At 42.4% G+C, this 15096-nt stretch overlaps 1 protein-coding gene across 7 annotated transcripts in view; it reads right to left on the bottom strand.

The window, feature by feature from the left end:
- Positions 1-4686: 4686 nt before the first annotated feature.
- Positions 4687-15096, bottom strand: part of fbxo15 (F-box protein 15) — an 80146-nt gene continuing 69736 nt past the window's right edge. For 5 of the 7 annotated variants that reach the window (XM_068032328.1, XM_068032332.1, XM_068032330.1 and 2 more), the window contains one exon: positions 4687-6026. In XM_068032328.1, the coding sequence (XP_067888429.1) occupies positions 5426-6026 (601 nt within the window). In that variant the 3' untranslated portion in view covers positions 4687-5425. The remainder of the gene's footprint in view (positions 6027-15096) is intronic. The other 2 variants (XM_068032336.1, XM_068032335.1) reach the window with 2 other exon arrangements.

Here is a 15096-nt window from a genome sequence, read left to right as displayed (position 1 = left end):
GAGGAATAAAATTATCAGGGCAGGAGGGGCGGGGAAGCGGGGAAAACTATACTGATTGGTTGTGGAGATGGTCGGAAGGGGTTGAAGGGCAAAAGTGAAGACGTTGGGGGTGGGGGGGGGGTGCAAGTTGGGGTTTGGAATAATGTTCATGCTGTTCATATTGCACTAGAAACAAACATTGGGGGAGGGGTGGTGGGAAAGGGCCTCCAGCATTTATTTCAATTTCGACAGTCACTGCAACAAAATATCACTTTAAAAATTAAAATCGCTTCGAAGGGCTTGAAGCTCTTTAAAAATAGCGCTGGCAGCTGCGCAGTGGCGCCAGACGCCGTTGCCGGGGACACAGCGGCCGCCCCCTACGTCATCAGGGGGTGGCCGCTCCGCCCCCTTTATTTAAATGAGCCCTCGCATGTAATATCGCGGTGGCTCTTCCATGTCGGAAGGTCGCCGCATTCACAGCGCGCAGCCGCGGAGCGTGGCGCACTGATAAAATTCAGCCCGCAGACCTTTTTTTTAATAAATCACGATATAATGTTTACTTGAACAAATCTTTTTAGATGTTCTATCCAGGTTTTCTCCAAAACAACCAGACGCCATTAGAAGTGGAGAGAAACATTGTTCCACTTGATCTGGCAAAATGCTACTGAAACATCTTAAGAAAATGTGCAGAATGCGTCTACTCAGACTTCAGGCATCTGTCTGAGTCACAGCTTTAGGCAAAAATATTCTCAAATGGCGACTTTTGAGAAACTGAGGCCTTCAAGTAAAAATATTAATGAAAGTACCTAAAGATGCAAAGGAATTTTTTTTAAATTATATTTAAAACCCTATTTTGGACTGACAAAATTGATGGATAACTTTTTTTTTCATTTGGATTCCGCTCTTTCACCTTTCATTTTATTAGTAGGTTCTCGACAGGCCATTCATTAATAACAACTTGTATTTATACAGTACCTTTAACACAGAAAAAAAACATACCGAGACACAGTGGTTAGCACCGCAGCCTCACAGCTCCAGGGACCCGGGTTCGATTCCGGGTACTGCCTGTGTGGAGTTTGCAAGTTCTCCCTGTGTCTGCGTGGGTTTTCTCCGGGTGCTCCGGTTTCCTCCCACAAGCCAAAAGACTTGCAGGTTGGTAGGTAAATTGGCCATTATAAATTGCCCCTAGTATAGGTAGGTGGTAGGGAAATATAGGGACAGGTGGGGATGTGGTAGGAATATGGGATTAGTGTAGGATTAGTATAAATGGGTGGTTGATGGTCGGCACAGACTCGGTGGGCCGAAGGGCCTGTTTCAGTGCTGTATCTCTAAACTAAACTAAACTTCACAGAGGCATAATGAAACAGAAATGCCAAAGTTGGAGATGTTAGGAGGGTGACAAAAAGGTTCATCACAAAAGTCACAAGGATGGTCTCAAAGGAGGAGAGAGAGCTGGACAGATGGGGTACAGCACATTCAGAACTAACTCGAACATTGATTTTATAGGCGGATACCAAATGTGTCCAAGGAGTACAAATAATCAAAGTGAGGGCGGTGTGACTGGGGATAGCTGTGCAGCAGCAGGCCAGTATGGACACAGGATCAATAATGCCAGATAAGGAGAGAGAACAGCATCAGTACAGGACAGACTGAGGGGCTGGAGAAAGAGATTGGGTCTGGGAGTGATTTGGCAGACTGGTCAAGTGATGAGGGGAGAGAGAGACTTGTGATACTGAGAAGGGCCTGAAAATCAGGTAGCAACATCAATGGCTATGGCACAGTGAAATGAATTTTAAGATTTAAAATTAAAAGCATAACAATATACAATATACAAACCCCGTTAAAGCATCTAGCTGCTAAAACTCTTTTCCTGCCCAGAAAGATTTGCTCCACAGTGTCACCCAGTGGCTACAGCCTGCAACTACAGTTAGATTAATTATATAATTTTGTAACAGTAGTCACATTCATGGAAAAATCCAATTATAAGCATTATTGGGTTGGCAGCATCAGGTATGGAAATAATTCATATGGAAAAAGCCATAGGGAATTTTGACATGGGACTTCAATGGAAAGATGACAGGAAGCACCATGTTTATTATTGTAGTGGAATGTGATGTAGTTGTTGCTAGGTAGATATGTAAATAGACTGTAAGCATCGTTACAGGATGTGATGACACAGATTGTATAGAGCCTCGTGTGAGGAGTATTGTAATGGCAGCCAGAGTTGATAGACATTTGTAAATAAACTCCAGTTACCTTAACCAGTCTACTATCTTTATTCCGTACAAAGAGTATAATAGCTTGGATGGTGGCAGCAGAAAAGCAATCGTAGAAGAGAAGAAACAATGACATTGAAAAAACATAAGAAGATGGAAAAGTCATTGCCCTTGCCAGAGGCCTTTGAGCGGGTAGTAGGTCCGAACCAAGGCGAGGTGTGGCTGAAATGGATCTGGAGGTTCGAGAGGTACCGTTCTGCACCAGGTTTAGCACAGAGACCAGACAAAGAGCAGATCAGTACATTGTTACATGCCATGGGGGAGTGTGCAGAAGACATTCTCATAACCCAAGGAATCGATGAAAAGCAAACTACTTATGCTGAAGTCATAAAAGCTATAGAAGAGTAGTTCAAGATCAGGAAAAGCGCACCCAGAGAAAAGGGGAAAGCGTTGAATCATCTATTAATGACCAATAGAAGATTGTTGAAGATTGCGAGTATGAAAGCTTGCGTGAGGAATTGATTCGAGATAGAATCACAGTCGGGGTTATTTGCGATGCACTGTCAGATCAGCTACAGTCGAGGGAAGACTTGAGTTTACAAAAAGCCATTCAGCTAAGCAGACAGTGGGAGGTTAGAAAATACAACCAACCCGTAGGTCAAGGGGTTGGGGAGAGTCCGATCTCAAAGACATTAGACTCAGTGGAGTTTGTGAAAAAAACAAAACGGAATGGAGGGTCGATTAGGCTTGTATTCGCTAGAGTTTAGAAGAATGAGAGGGGATCTCATAGAAACCTATAAAATTCTAACAGGACTGGACAGACTAGATGCAGGAAGGATGTTCCTGATGGCAGGAGTGTCCAAGACCAGGGGACACAGTCTAGGATAAGGGGTAAACCATTTAGGACTGAGATGAGGAGGGATTTCTTCACCCAGAGAGTAGTGAACATGTGGAATTCTCTACCACAGAAAGCAGTTGAGGCCAAATCATTAAATATATTCAAGAAAGAGTTAGATATAGTTCTTAGGGCTAAAGGGATCAAGGGATTTGGGGAGAAAGTGGGAACAGTGTACTGAGTTTGGATGATCAGCCATGATCGTATTGAATGGTGGTGCAGGCTCGATGGGCCGAATGGCCTACTCCTGCTCCTATTTTTCTATGTTCCTATGTTTTTCTATGTTACTGTTCTATCCATTAAGGAACCATGGCTAAAGAAGGGAAGCTTTAGAACAACAAACAAGAAGCTATATGAGCCTGGAGGCATAGAGCTGAAAGAGAATGACTTTAAGTTGCAAAAATAAAGAGATTCCTGAAATGCTCTATATTATTAAGAATCAGAGTTGTTCATTACTCAGCAGGAAGGCTTGTGTCGACCTACAACTGATTTGTAGGGTAGAAGAAATTAAGGGACAAGAGGTGAGAGAACCACTTATGTCATTTTCGTTTCCGTCCAGACCATGGGAGCATCAAGAAATGGATCTCTTTGAGCATAAGGGGAAGATGTTCCTTATTGTCATTGACTATTACTCGAGATGGGTTGAAGTTAAGCTACTACATGGCCAGAGTTCAGAGGTTGTGATCAAATCTTTAAGAGAAATGGAGTAGCCATATAAATACCGTGGCTACGAGCGCAGGTCAGAGGCTAGGAATCCAGTGGCGAGTAACTCACCTCCTGACTTCCCAAAGCCTGTCCACCATCTACAAGATACAAGTCAGGAGTGTGATGGAATACTCTCCACTTGAGTGTTGTTGGAGCTGCACAGCATTTTGTGATATCTGACAATGGGCTGAAATTTGCAAACAAAAGTTTCAAAGTGTTTACTGAAACATATGGATTTGTTCATGTCACCAGTTTACCAAGGTACCCTCTGGCCAATGGAGAAGCAGATAGAGGTATACAAACTGTTATTGAAGAAAACCAAAGATTTTCAACTGTTAAGCTATCAATCTACACCACTTCAGAACGGGTCAGACCCATGTGAATTATTAATGGGAAGAAGATTGAAGACACAACTTCCTATACTCCAAAGTACAATAAAGCCACGAATTAGTGCAGAAGACTTGGAAAAAGTGAGGGAGAGAGAGGATAGAGAGCAGTCAATTCAAGCTGAGAATTATGATAGATGCTGGAATGAGAAAACTGTCAGACATCCAACCTGGAGAATCAATTTGGGTAAAAGACCAGAGTCAATATGGAGAACTGATAGAGAAATCACCATATACATTGTCCAGACTGATCAGGGGATGATAAAAAGGAGCAGATCATTAGTAGCAGTTCCACAGAAGAAACAAATGGAAGAATTTTTTTTAAAATTCATTCCTGGGATGTGGGCGTCGCGGACTAGCCTCTGACCTGCTCTTGTAGCCACGGTATTTATATGGCTACTCCAGTTCAATTTCTGGTCTTAGGTGTTGTGACCAACACACACTCTACTCTTAAAGAATCCACAGAATCTGATTGGTGAAAGGTATATCAATATTTTATTCACATGTTAAATCATCAAAGTACAAGCTCTCACTACTTGCACAATATACTACCCATCAAGATACGAGGTGATCAGTCTCGGACTTGCGGTTGCTGTTCTGTTCTCCGAGCCCCTGGCTCAGGGTATCTTCTCGAATGTTCTTCCCCAAGGTTCTCGTACCTTCCTCTGTTTCAGTCAGGGGTTAAATCTTGTTTCTAAGACCCGCCCCTTTTACTTACTCATAGAGGTCTGGTATAATGACATAATGATAATTCCTTATTTGGCTCAGTGAGAACCTGTTCAAAACTTCACAGTTTACCATGATCTATTATGAGTTTAATCATATCTGGTGTCCATGACGACCCCTAGTTTCTGGGATCCTCCTCAATACCTTTTCTATAATCATATCTACAATTCCTTGGCCATCTGTGTGCTGTGGCCTCTTTTACCCATCCTCCATTCAACACACTATTCATTGTTGTGTTACTGGCCCTTTTGTTTTAATTAAGTTCTTATGCGTTTTTGCTATATGTGTTTTTACTGTATATGTTTTTACTGGGTCTGCAGTCCCCCCTTTGATCCTGCAGGGCCAAACCCAAGGGATCACACTCTCATGTCTCTTAGGTAGTACACTTGTGCAATTACAATTTCACTTTCAAAGCAAAAGCATAAGCAGTTAAAGAAAGCATAATTTAAACATCACTATTACATAATCAATTGTGCGAACATAATACAATTTAATTCTTAGAGTGCATTGATCATTCATTAATTCATTTTGAGTATATATGAATCAGTTACACAATTACCCTTGTGCAGCATAACTAATTGTCTATCTTTTATAGGGCAGTTCGAACACTGATTGCCTTTAAGGTAGCTGTCCAACCTGCATTCATACATCCTCTCACATCGCCTAATTAATTTCTTAAGTTTCCAAATTAAGTAGGTCACATATAACACCATGATACCCAAAACCACTATCAGGACATGGGAGATAATTCTAAACCAGGGGTGTATCTGCACGTTTGACCCCCAGTTCCATAAGTCCTCCCACCAGGTAGAATCATTTATATCGTCAATCTCATCTTGTAGCATCTTCGACTGTTGCTCCAGATTGTAGTACACTACAGCAATGACTTCTAGCCACTGTCTCTCTTTACCCAAGTACGTGGACAATGGCTGAATAGTATATTCATGTTCCCGGAGGTAATTTGTCAAGTTCTCCTTAATACTTTCTGTCACAGTTATCGTTTCTGTCTTTCGTTTATGTAAGTCTACCAACTCCATCTTCCCTACTCTGGTTGGTATTTGTGAGTTGAAACAAAATGTACTGTTGCTCACCAGACAAGTCCATACTGGTATTCCAAATCTGAAATAAAAACAAGAAATGCTGGAAATACTCAGCAGATTAAATTGTCCACCTGGTTTTCCAGACTACACTCAGACAGTGTTGTTCCAACTACCTCTTTTCCAATTTCCACAACATAGGGTAAAATATCAGAGTATTTTATGTAATCTTTTCCCCTTATCATCCCTATATTTTCTACTTCATATAATTGCATCCCCAACTTATCTCTCAGAATTAGCGGTATTCCCAACACTACTCAAATACTCATAGATCCTGTATTTACACACTCCTGACCTTTCCATACCTTAAGTTTTCTGAGTTGGCACCTGGTAATTTTATCATTTGTGTGACTAGCTAAGTACTCCAACTGGGTGTCATTTATCCAAACTGGCACCTGTCCCGCATCAATTTGCCTCAAATTTTCCTTCGTTTGTTCCAACATCCACGGACCATATGTACTGCAAACACTTTCATTATTTGAAATGTTATGGACCTCCTTTACCTTTTCTATTATATCATTAATAGTATGAGCATGACCTTCCAGTACTCTCACCAGTCCTGTCGCTGTTTTCGTCAAATCCTGTCCTACTTTAACTACACCACTCTGTGCCTTTTGTTCCTTTTTCAAAATATCCTTTACTAGCTGACTAAGAGTTCTAACCTTCTGGTCCACATTTTCCAAATCTATAGTATTGACAATTGAAGTTCCCGTATTAAAGACGGTGGCTACGTCATTCACTAAACTACATTTACGCTTCTTTCCCTTTATTATTCCTTCATCACCAAATTCTTGTCTTAGCAATTGTTACAGTAGTACCTTGTACAACTCTCGGGTCTTCCCAGGGCACCAGTCAGGTAGCTGGTTTTCTGAGATATTTAATATTACCGGTACCAACTCATGCTGTATATTATCATATACAATTTTATCAGTTTTTATTATCGCAAGTCCATTTTCTGGTCCTGCAGTTAAGGCAGGGCAAGGGAGACCAGTCACTTGTGGCTGCTGGGTCGTAACCTTACTCATCGGTAATTCGGATGTGGGGGTAACCGTGGGGGTTGGTGCTTCTCGCCCGTTTAATCTCACGACCTGGAATAGGAACTGTCCTTTTTTATTTTTCCCAACACATTGGTTTCTACAGTCTTTATCATCACACTGCCGTACAGGGAACTCAGGGGTCCCCCTGGTGGGTCCCTTTTGGGCATTCAACACATACCCACTGTCCTATAGTAACGTCTACAAGAAAGACCCACCACAATTCATCCCTGAGTCTGGGACTTCCATCCTCCTGTACATGTAATCCACATCCTGTCTGCCTAATCCCGACCTCCCCTGTAGAGGAACCATCAATAAAAAAGTTTGAGTGCTGGTTTGATTGCTGGAAAATTTTGAGAGCTGGTTTGATTGCTGGCTCCTTCCCTTGTACACTCCCCAATGATTTTGACACAAAAGGTCCCTGGAGGGCCTTTGCTGTCAAAACCTGACACACCTGGTAGATTAAATTGTCCACTAAAATAAAAGCAAAATACTGCGGATGCTGGAAATCTGAAATAAAAACAAGAAATGCTGGAAATACTCAGCAGATTAAATTGTCCGCCAGGCACATAGTAGTTCTTTTTCAGGAGATTATATAAAGGGGCTGGCTTTAAGGCAAATCCATCAGTAAGGTTCCTGCGATACCCAACATGGCCCAAAAATGATCTCAGAGCCTTAATATCTTGTGGTAGGGGGAGTTTGAGGATTGTCTGTACTCGCATCTGCTCTATCTCATGCTTTCCCTGTGTTATCACTATTCCCAAATAAGAAACCTTTTCTTTCAATATCTGTGCCTTTTTCGGGTTAACTTTCACTCCGACCTTCTCGAGGAAGGTGGAATATCTACGGACTATTATGAAATCCCTGGGGGAGACACGTCCAGGTGTACTGTTGTCCCTGGAATGTAAACGCAGATTTATATTGACACTCTTGTGCCAGTGGTATGGACCAGAACCCATTGCTAATGTCCAACACAGTAAACCATTTAGACTGTTTTGTTTTTATTTTAAACTTTGATTGTCCTCTTAAATGTCAGATAAATTTCCCTTTGAGTGCTTTAAATAACCACTCATATCAATTAAATTTTGTTTATTGATTCCAATTTCTTATGCCCAGACTTGGTGGTATTATTTTTTTACATTAAAGACAGAAGTGCTTGCAACTATCTCTCCTTCTCAAGCCCTTTGTCTCATTGATAAAGATGCTGTGAAATTTGATGTCTGCAATTAAGTTCTTAAATTGTTAAAGCTGCTGGATCTCTTGCTGTGGCATCAGTTCTCATGTGGCCTTGGAACCTACTGTCACCTGCTTAAAAAAACCCAGAAAGAATCCATTGTGGCTTTGCCCCTTTGCCCAGTGGGTTAATTTGTCCAATTATATCTGTCAATTTAGAAATTTAAGATTTAATAATGTCCAATATATATAAATTTTACTCTCAGCAATGCAAAAATTGTGTGGGGGATTAAATGGAAAACTATAGCTGCAGCAGGGTTAATTTCTTTGTTTGTCTCCAAGGGGACGGAGCAAAACATTCTCAGCTGCGTCACTTTACGTAACCTTTTTTTTGATTGAAAAGAATTACACTCCATCTTAAACTTTTTAATCTTTTTGGTATCCTTAGGGTTTGAAAACAACAAAATAATTAGCAACATTATCAACTTCAAAGGAAAGCATCTCCATCAGGAAAGACAGCATTTTAGATTAAACTGCAATTGTTTTCAAACTTTTAGCATTGTAAGAGGTTTCTAATGCCAAGATTTTGTTTATAACAAAGATGATTCCAAATTCCAATTCACTGCAATAAATATTTAAAAATCAAAACTGCCAATGTTATATGAATGAAGACTCCTCCAAAACTTGACATAATAAACTTGAAAGTTCATTGTGGTCACAATGACCTCCGACAACCACAACCATCTTCCTTTTTTTTTTAAGGTATGAGTTTTCCCCCGATTCCCATTGACTCCAGTTTTACTAGGGTTCCTTGAAGCCATACACAATCAAATGCTGCCTTGATGTCAAGGGCAGTCACTCTCACCTCACCTCTTGAGATCAGCTCTTTTGTCCATGTTTGAACCAAGGCTGTAATGAGGTCAGGAGCTGAATAGCCCTGACAGAACCCAAACTGAGCGTCACTGAGCAGGTTATTGCTAAGCAAGTGCCACTTGATAGCACAGTCGACGACACCTTCCATCACTTTACTGATGATTGAGTAGACTGATGGGGCGGTAAATGGCCAGGTTGGACTTGTCCTGTTTGTTGTGTACAGGACATACCTGGGCAATTTTCCACATTGCAGGGTAGATGCCAGTATTGTATCTGTACTATAACAGCTTGGCTAGAGGCGCGGAAAGTTCTGGAGCATAGGTCTTCAGTACTATTGCCGGAATGTTGTCAGGGCCCATAGATTTTGCAGAATCCAATGCCTCCAGTCGTTTCTTGATATCACACGGAGTGAATTGAATTGGCTGAAGACTGGCATCTGTGATGCTGGGGACTTCAGGAGGAGGCCGAGATGGATCATCAATTCCGCACTTCTGGCTGAAGATTGTTGCAAATGCTTTAGCCTTATCTTTCGCACAGATGTGCTGGGCTCCCCCATCATTGAGGATGGGGATATTTATGGAGCCACCTTCTCCAGTTAGTTGTTTAATTGTCCATTTAAGACTGGATGAGGCAGGGCTGCTGAGCTTAGATCTGATCTGTTGGTTATAGGGTCGCTTAGCTCTGTCTATTGTATGATGCCTATGGTGTTTGGAACACAAGTAGCCCTGGGTTATAGCTTCACCTGGTGCTGCTCCTGGCATGCCCTCCTGCATTCTTCATTGAACCAGGGTTGGTCCCCTGGCTTGATGGTAATGATAGAGTGTAGGATATGCTGGGCCATAAGGTTACAGATTGTGGTTGAGTACAATTCTGCTGCCGTTGATGGCCAACAGCACCGCATGGATGCACAATTTTGCATTGCTAGATCTGTTCGAACTCTATCCCATTTAGCACAGTGGTAGTGCCGCACAACACAATGGAGGGTATTCTGAATGTGAAGGCAGGACTTTGTCTCCACAAGGACTGTGTGGTGGTTACTCCTACCAATACTGTCATGGACAGATGCATCTGTGGCAGGCAGATTGGTGGGGTGAGGTCAAGTATATTTTTCCCTCCTGTTGGTTCCCTCACCTCCCACCGCAGAGCCAGTCTAGCAGCTATGTCCTTTAGGACTCGGCCAGCTCGGTCAGTAATGGTGCTACCGAGCCACTCTTGGTGATGGACATTGAAGTCCCCTACCCAGAGTACATTCTGCGTCCTTGCCACCCTCAGTGCTTCCTCCAAGTGGTGTTCAACATGGAGGAGTACTGATTCATCAGCTGAGGGAGGGCGGTAGGTGGTTTCCTTGCCCACGTTTGACCTGATGTCATAAGACGTCATGTGGTCTGGAGTCAATGTTGAGGACTCCCAGGGAAACTCCCTCCCGCCTGTATACCACTGTGCCGCCGCCTCTGCTGGGTCAGTCCTGCCGGTGGGACAGGACATACCCAGGGATGGTGATGGCAGTGTCTGGGACATTGTAAGGTATGATTCCGTGAGTATGACTATGTCAGGCTATTGCTTGACTAGTCTGTGGGACAGCTCTCCTAACTTTGGCACAAGACGGTGCCTAGGTCAATGCCGGGTGGTCCGTCCAGTTTCATTCCTTATTGACTTCTTAGCAGTTAGATACAAGTGAGTGGCTTGCAAGGCCATTTCAGAGGGCATTTAAGAGTCAACCACATTACTGTGGGTCTGGAGTCACATATAGGCCAGACCAGGTAAGGACAGCTGATTCCCTTCCCTGCAGAATTCATAAACCAGATGTGTTTTTACAACAATCGATGATGGTTTCATGGCCATCATTAGACTAGCTTTTTAATTCCAGATTTTTATTAATTGAATTCAAATTCCACCTTTTACTGTGGTGGGATTCAAACCCATGTCCCAGAGCAATACCCTGGGTCTCTGGGTTACTAGTCAAATGACAATACCACTACCCCACCACCTCCCCAAATTCAAGAGAATCAGTCATCAGAGAGAGCTGATGAACTGAAGATGCTGCAGTCAACAGACAACCCAGAGGACAACCGAGATAGAGAACTGGAATCATTGAATAGTTCACTTAAATACAGGAAAATGAAAAGGAAGACTTAAAAAAACTCAAAACCTCAAACATCTTCAAGTGAAAGGTGAACACGTTGCATCAGAGTCATGAAAACGCCACAGCGTTACTTAACCTGATGAATGAAGTCAGAGACTTGTGGGGAGATACAGTAAAATGTGATGTAGGTTGTTGCTAGGTAGATATGTAAATAGACTGTAAGCTCATTACAGGATGTGATGTCACGGATTGTACAGAGCCTCATGTGAGGAGTATTGTAGTGGCAGCCATCGATGATGCACGTTTGTAAATCCAACTCCAGTTTCCTTAACCCACAGACTAATATCTTTATTCAGCATAAAGATATTACAATTAATATTTAAATTCTGGCAACTCAGATTGAAATGGAGGTTTTTCTTTCTCTAAGCTCAAAACGGAGGAATGCAAGAATAGATAGATTCTTCTTACCAAGAGTTACTTAAGTTATAAGCTTTGTTTAATCCAGGATGATTAGGAAAGTATGTTTAAATGCAGATCTATGTATTAAGGCATCAGCCGCTGAGCAGACACTTGGATCGGGTGATGCTGGTCCAGGGCAAATCATTCCACCATGGATAATATGGGTGGGCTGCAGGCATCAGTCGCTATCCGGGAGGCAGCTCGGTCACTTGTGACAGCAAATTCTGTTGGCTGGACTGTTAATTTTGGAAGTGGGGAGCATGAATGGTGACCAGCAGCAGTCTGTGGTTTCAATGTGGAGCCAGGAGGTGCACTCCTGTGTCCTCTGGCTCCACATTCCGATAAGTAAGAAAACTTTAACCTTACCTTTTGGGTTGCAGCCTCCAGTGTTTCCTTTCAGGACCACTGTGCACCAGAGAAAGAAAGAAAGAAAGACTTGCATTTACTTAGCGCTTTTCACAACCACTGGAGTCTCAGAACACTTTACAGCAAAGGAAGTACTTTTGAAATGTAGTCCCTGTTGATATGCAGGGAACGCAGCAGTCAGTATGCACACAGCAAACACCCACAAAAGGCAAAGTGATAATGACTAGATAATCTGTTTTTTGTGATGATGACTGAGGGACAAATATTGGCCAGGCCACTGGGGATAACTCCCCTGCCCTTCTTCAAAATAGTGCCATGGGACCTTTCACGTCCACCTGAGCAGGCAGATGGGGCCTCAGTTTAACATCTCATCCGAAAAAACAGCAGCACTGACAGGGCAGTGCACCCTCAGTATTGCATTGGACTGTCGGCCTTGATTTTTGTGCTCAAGTCCTGGAGTGGGACTTGAACCCATATCAAACTGATCAAAGCATGGGCCATGGCCAATACTGCAATCAGTTGTGATTGGATGTCACAAAGGGGCTTGAATCAGGTGTTAGGCTCCCGAGTTGCATAAACCTGTATCAGACGAGCACCCTGAATGACTAGAGTGCCCCAACCAAACTGGGTCCCACAGTACCAATGTGTCACATGGAAAAACCTTAGGCCGCTAACTCTACTGTAAATTAAGTCAAAAGGGTCTCATCCAACACCTGTAGCAATTGGTCCTTATATTTTAATTTCATTACATACGCCTGCATTATTTTCAGAACAAAAAAAAGTTATTCATTTTGCTATTCAGTTTAATGGAACTCAACAGGTATTTCCACATTCAAAAGCTCACTAGTTCAGCAATTACTTTCTCAGTCAGAAGGAAGGACTCTTTAATGAAGGCTATATTCCACACATTTTCACAAAAAGTGGCACCACACTTAATTGCATGGTGTGTCAGGAACTTCAGAGAATTTATTCTCCAAGGAAGGAAAGTAGTTTTTATCAGACAGATGTTTTAATGGAGTCTGTATATTGTATGAATAATTACATTGTCTTGTGTTTACAGTTTTGCCCACTCTTAAAAATTCAGTGTATTTGGTTTAGGCCGAAATAAATAATGCAGTTATTTTAATCCGTAATGGTGAGTTTCTGACTTGTTATTTCTATATTTGAAATGATAGATGTGGTGAAATTACAGTTTACAATGTTGATGCAAAATAAGATAATTGTTAACTCTGGACAACGTAACCTAAGAAACACTGGGAGCTATTTTCTAGTTCCAGTGCTGATGCAATACGACAGGAACCCTGCAACCTTTCCAATTGCCTGAGTTCAATGTTCCAGGGCAACCTAATAGATGGACCGGTATTTACCAGTCAGCTAATTCTACATTTACTGCTGTACTGTGCCAAGCTTTCACAATTTTTTTCATTGCTTACCATGTATACCCATATTCCAACAGGGCACAAATTTGAGCTGCAAGAACATCCAGTAATAGTCGGCAGAAGCCACCTCTCTTACTGCCACACCCAGAAGGAGCATTAAAGTTAGATCCCAGAACACACATTTCATGCACTATCACCAAAGGGAAGTATTGTATATACACGTATTACTTTCAGGTTATTAAATTTGTGTCTACTTTATTTCAACAATGATGAGAGTGCTTTCTTCTGATACAGCAGCTCCTACTCTGCTATTGACTCCTCTCCACAGACTCTAGTTATGCCTATCAACATGCAAAAAACATTGATAACCTTGAAAGGCCCTACAGGGTTGAAGTGCAACATGTCGCTTAAGCAGTCTCAGTATCTGAAGTGCTTCTTTGAGGTGTTCAATAATAACTCTACTCCTTGTATGGGACTTGTACCATCACTCAGCTGCTGATAGTAGTCACAATAGTATCACAAGTCTGGGTTTTAGAGGGTGTCGCCTAAGAACCATCCTTTCAGTAGCACTGACACTGAGGCTAGTTTCAAAATGAAGGAAGCAACCATTGCCTCCAAAGTAAACATTCATTGTTGTCATTCATCATTGCCAAGCTGCATTTGACGTGACAAAAACCTTGCCATTTTGTAGGATCCTTGGATGGCAACACATATACCATCAGTAACACTTTGCAATACAGAAAAATGATAGCACACTCTCAATCCAGTGTTGGTTTTCCATGCGTAAAATTATGAAGGCATTTATTTCACCTCGTAGACTATTTGATACATCTGTAGAGTGTAGATGGACTGATCTTGCTAACACAGTGGCACAGTGGTTAGCACCGTAGCCTCACAGCTCCAGCGACCCGGGTTCAGTTCTGGGTACTGCCTGTGCGGAGTTTCCAAGTTCTCCCTGTGACCGCGTGGGTTTCCGCTGGGTGCTCCGGTTTCCTCCGGGTGCTCCGGTTTCCTCCCACAGCCAAAGACTTGCAGGTTGATAGGTAAATTGGCCATTGTAAATTGCTCCTAGTATAGGTAGGTGGTAGGAGAATGGTGGGGATGTGGTAGGGAATATGGGATTAATGTGGGATTAATGTAGGATTAATATAAATGTGTGGTTGTTGGTCGGCACAGACTCGGTGGGCCGAAGGGCCTGTTTCAGTGCTGTATCGCTAAATAAAATAAAATAAATCTCTTGGGGTATAAGATATTGAGGGCTGTGTATAGTTCATTTCAGGTCACTCTTCCTGCTTGGTGTAGCACGTGCAGCTTGCCACTAGAGGGAGTCGATATTAAAGGTTCAGTTTATAGCAGCAATCCAGAAGGTTGTGCCATGTGTTTCTTCCAGAGATTTACAATAGCAGATCTACAATGAGAAAATTTACAATGGCTACAAGGACAAATTATGCATTTTTCTTATTCGTTCATGGGATGTGAGCATCACTGGAAAGGCCAGCATTTGTTGCCCATTCCGATTTACCCTCGAGCAGGTGGTGGTGAGCCACCTTCTTGAACCACTGCAGTCCATCTGGTGCAGGGACACCCACAGTGCTGTTATGAGGGGAGCTTTCAGTGACTTATTGACCAGGACACCCAGGTACATCTACACTTTCTAATCTCTTACCATTTAAGAAATACTCTGCCCGTCTGTTCCTCCTACCAAAGTGAATAACCTTACTTTTT

The sequence above is a fragment of the Heterodontus francisci genome, chromosome 5 (assembly GCF_036365525.1).
Source record: "Heterodontus francisci isolate sHetFra1 chromosome 5, sHetFra1.hap1, whole genome shotgun sequence".
Classification (NCBI taxonomy): Eukaryota; Metazoa; Chordata; class Chondrichthyes; order Heterodontiformes; family Heterodontidae; genus Heterodontus; species Heterodontus francisci.
The sequence above is the reverse complement of the archived record's forward strand: the minus strand, read 5'-3'. Positions and strand labels throughout refer to the sequence as shown.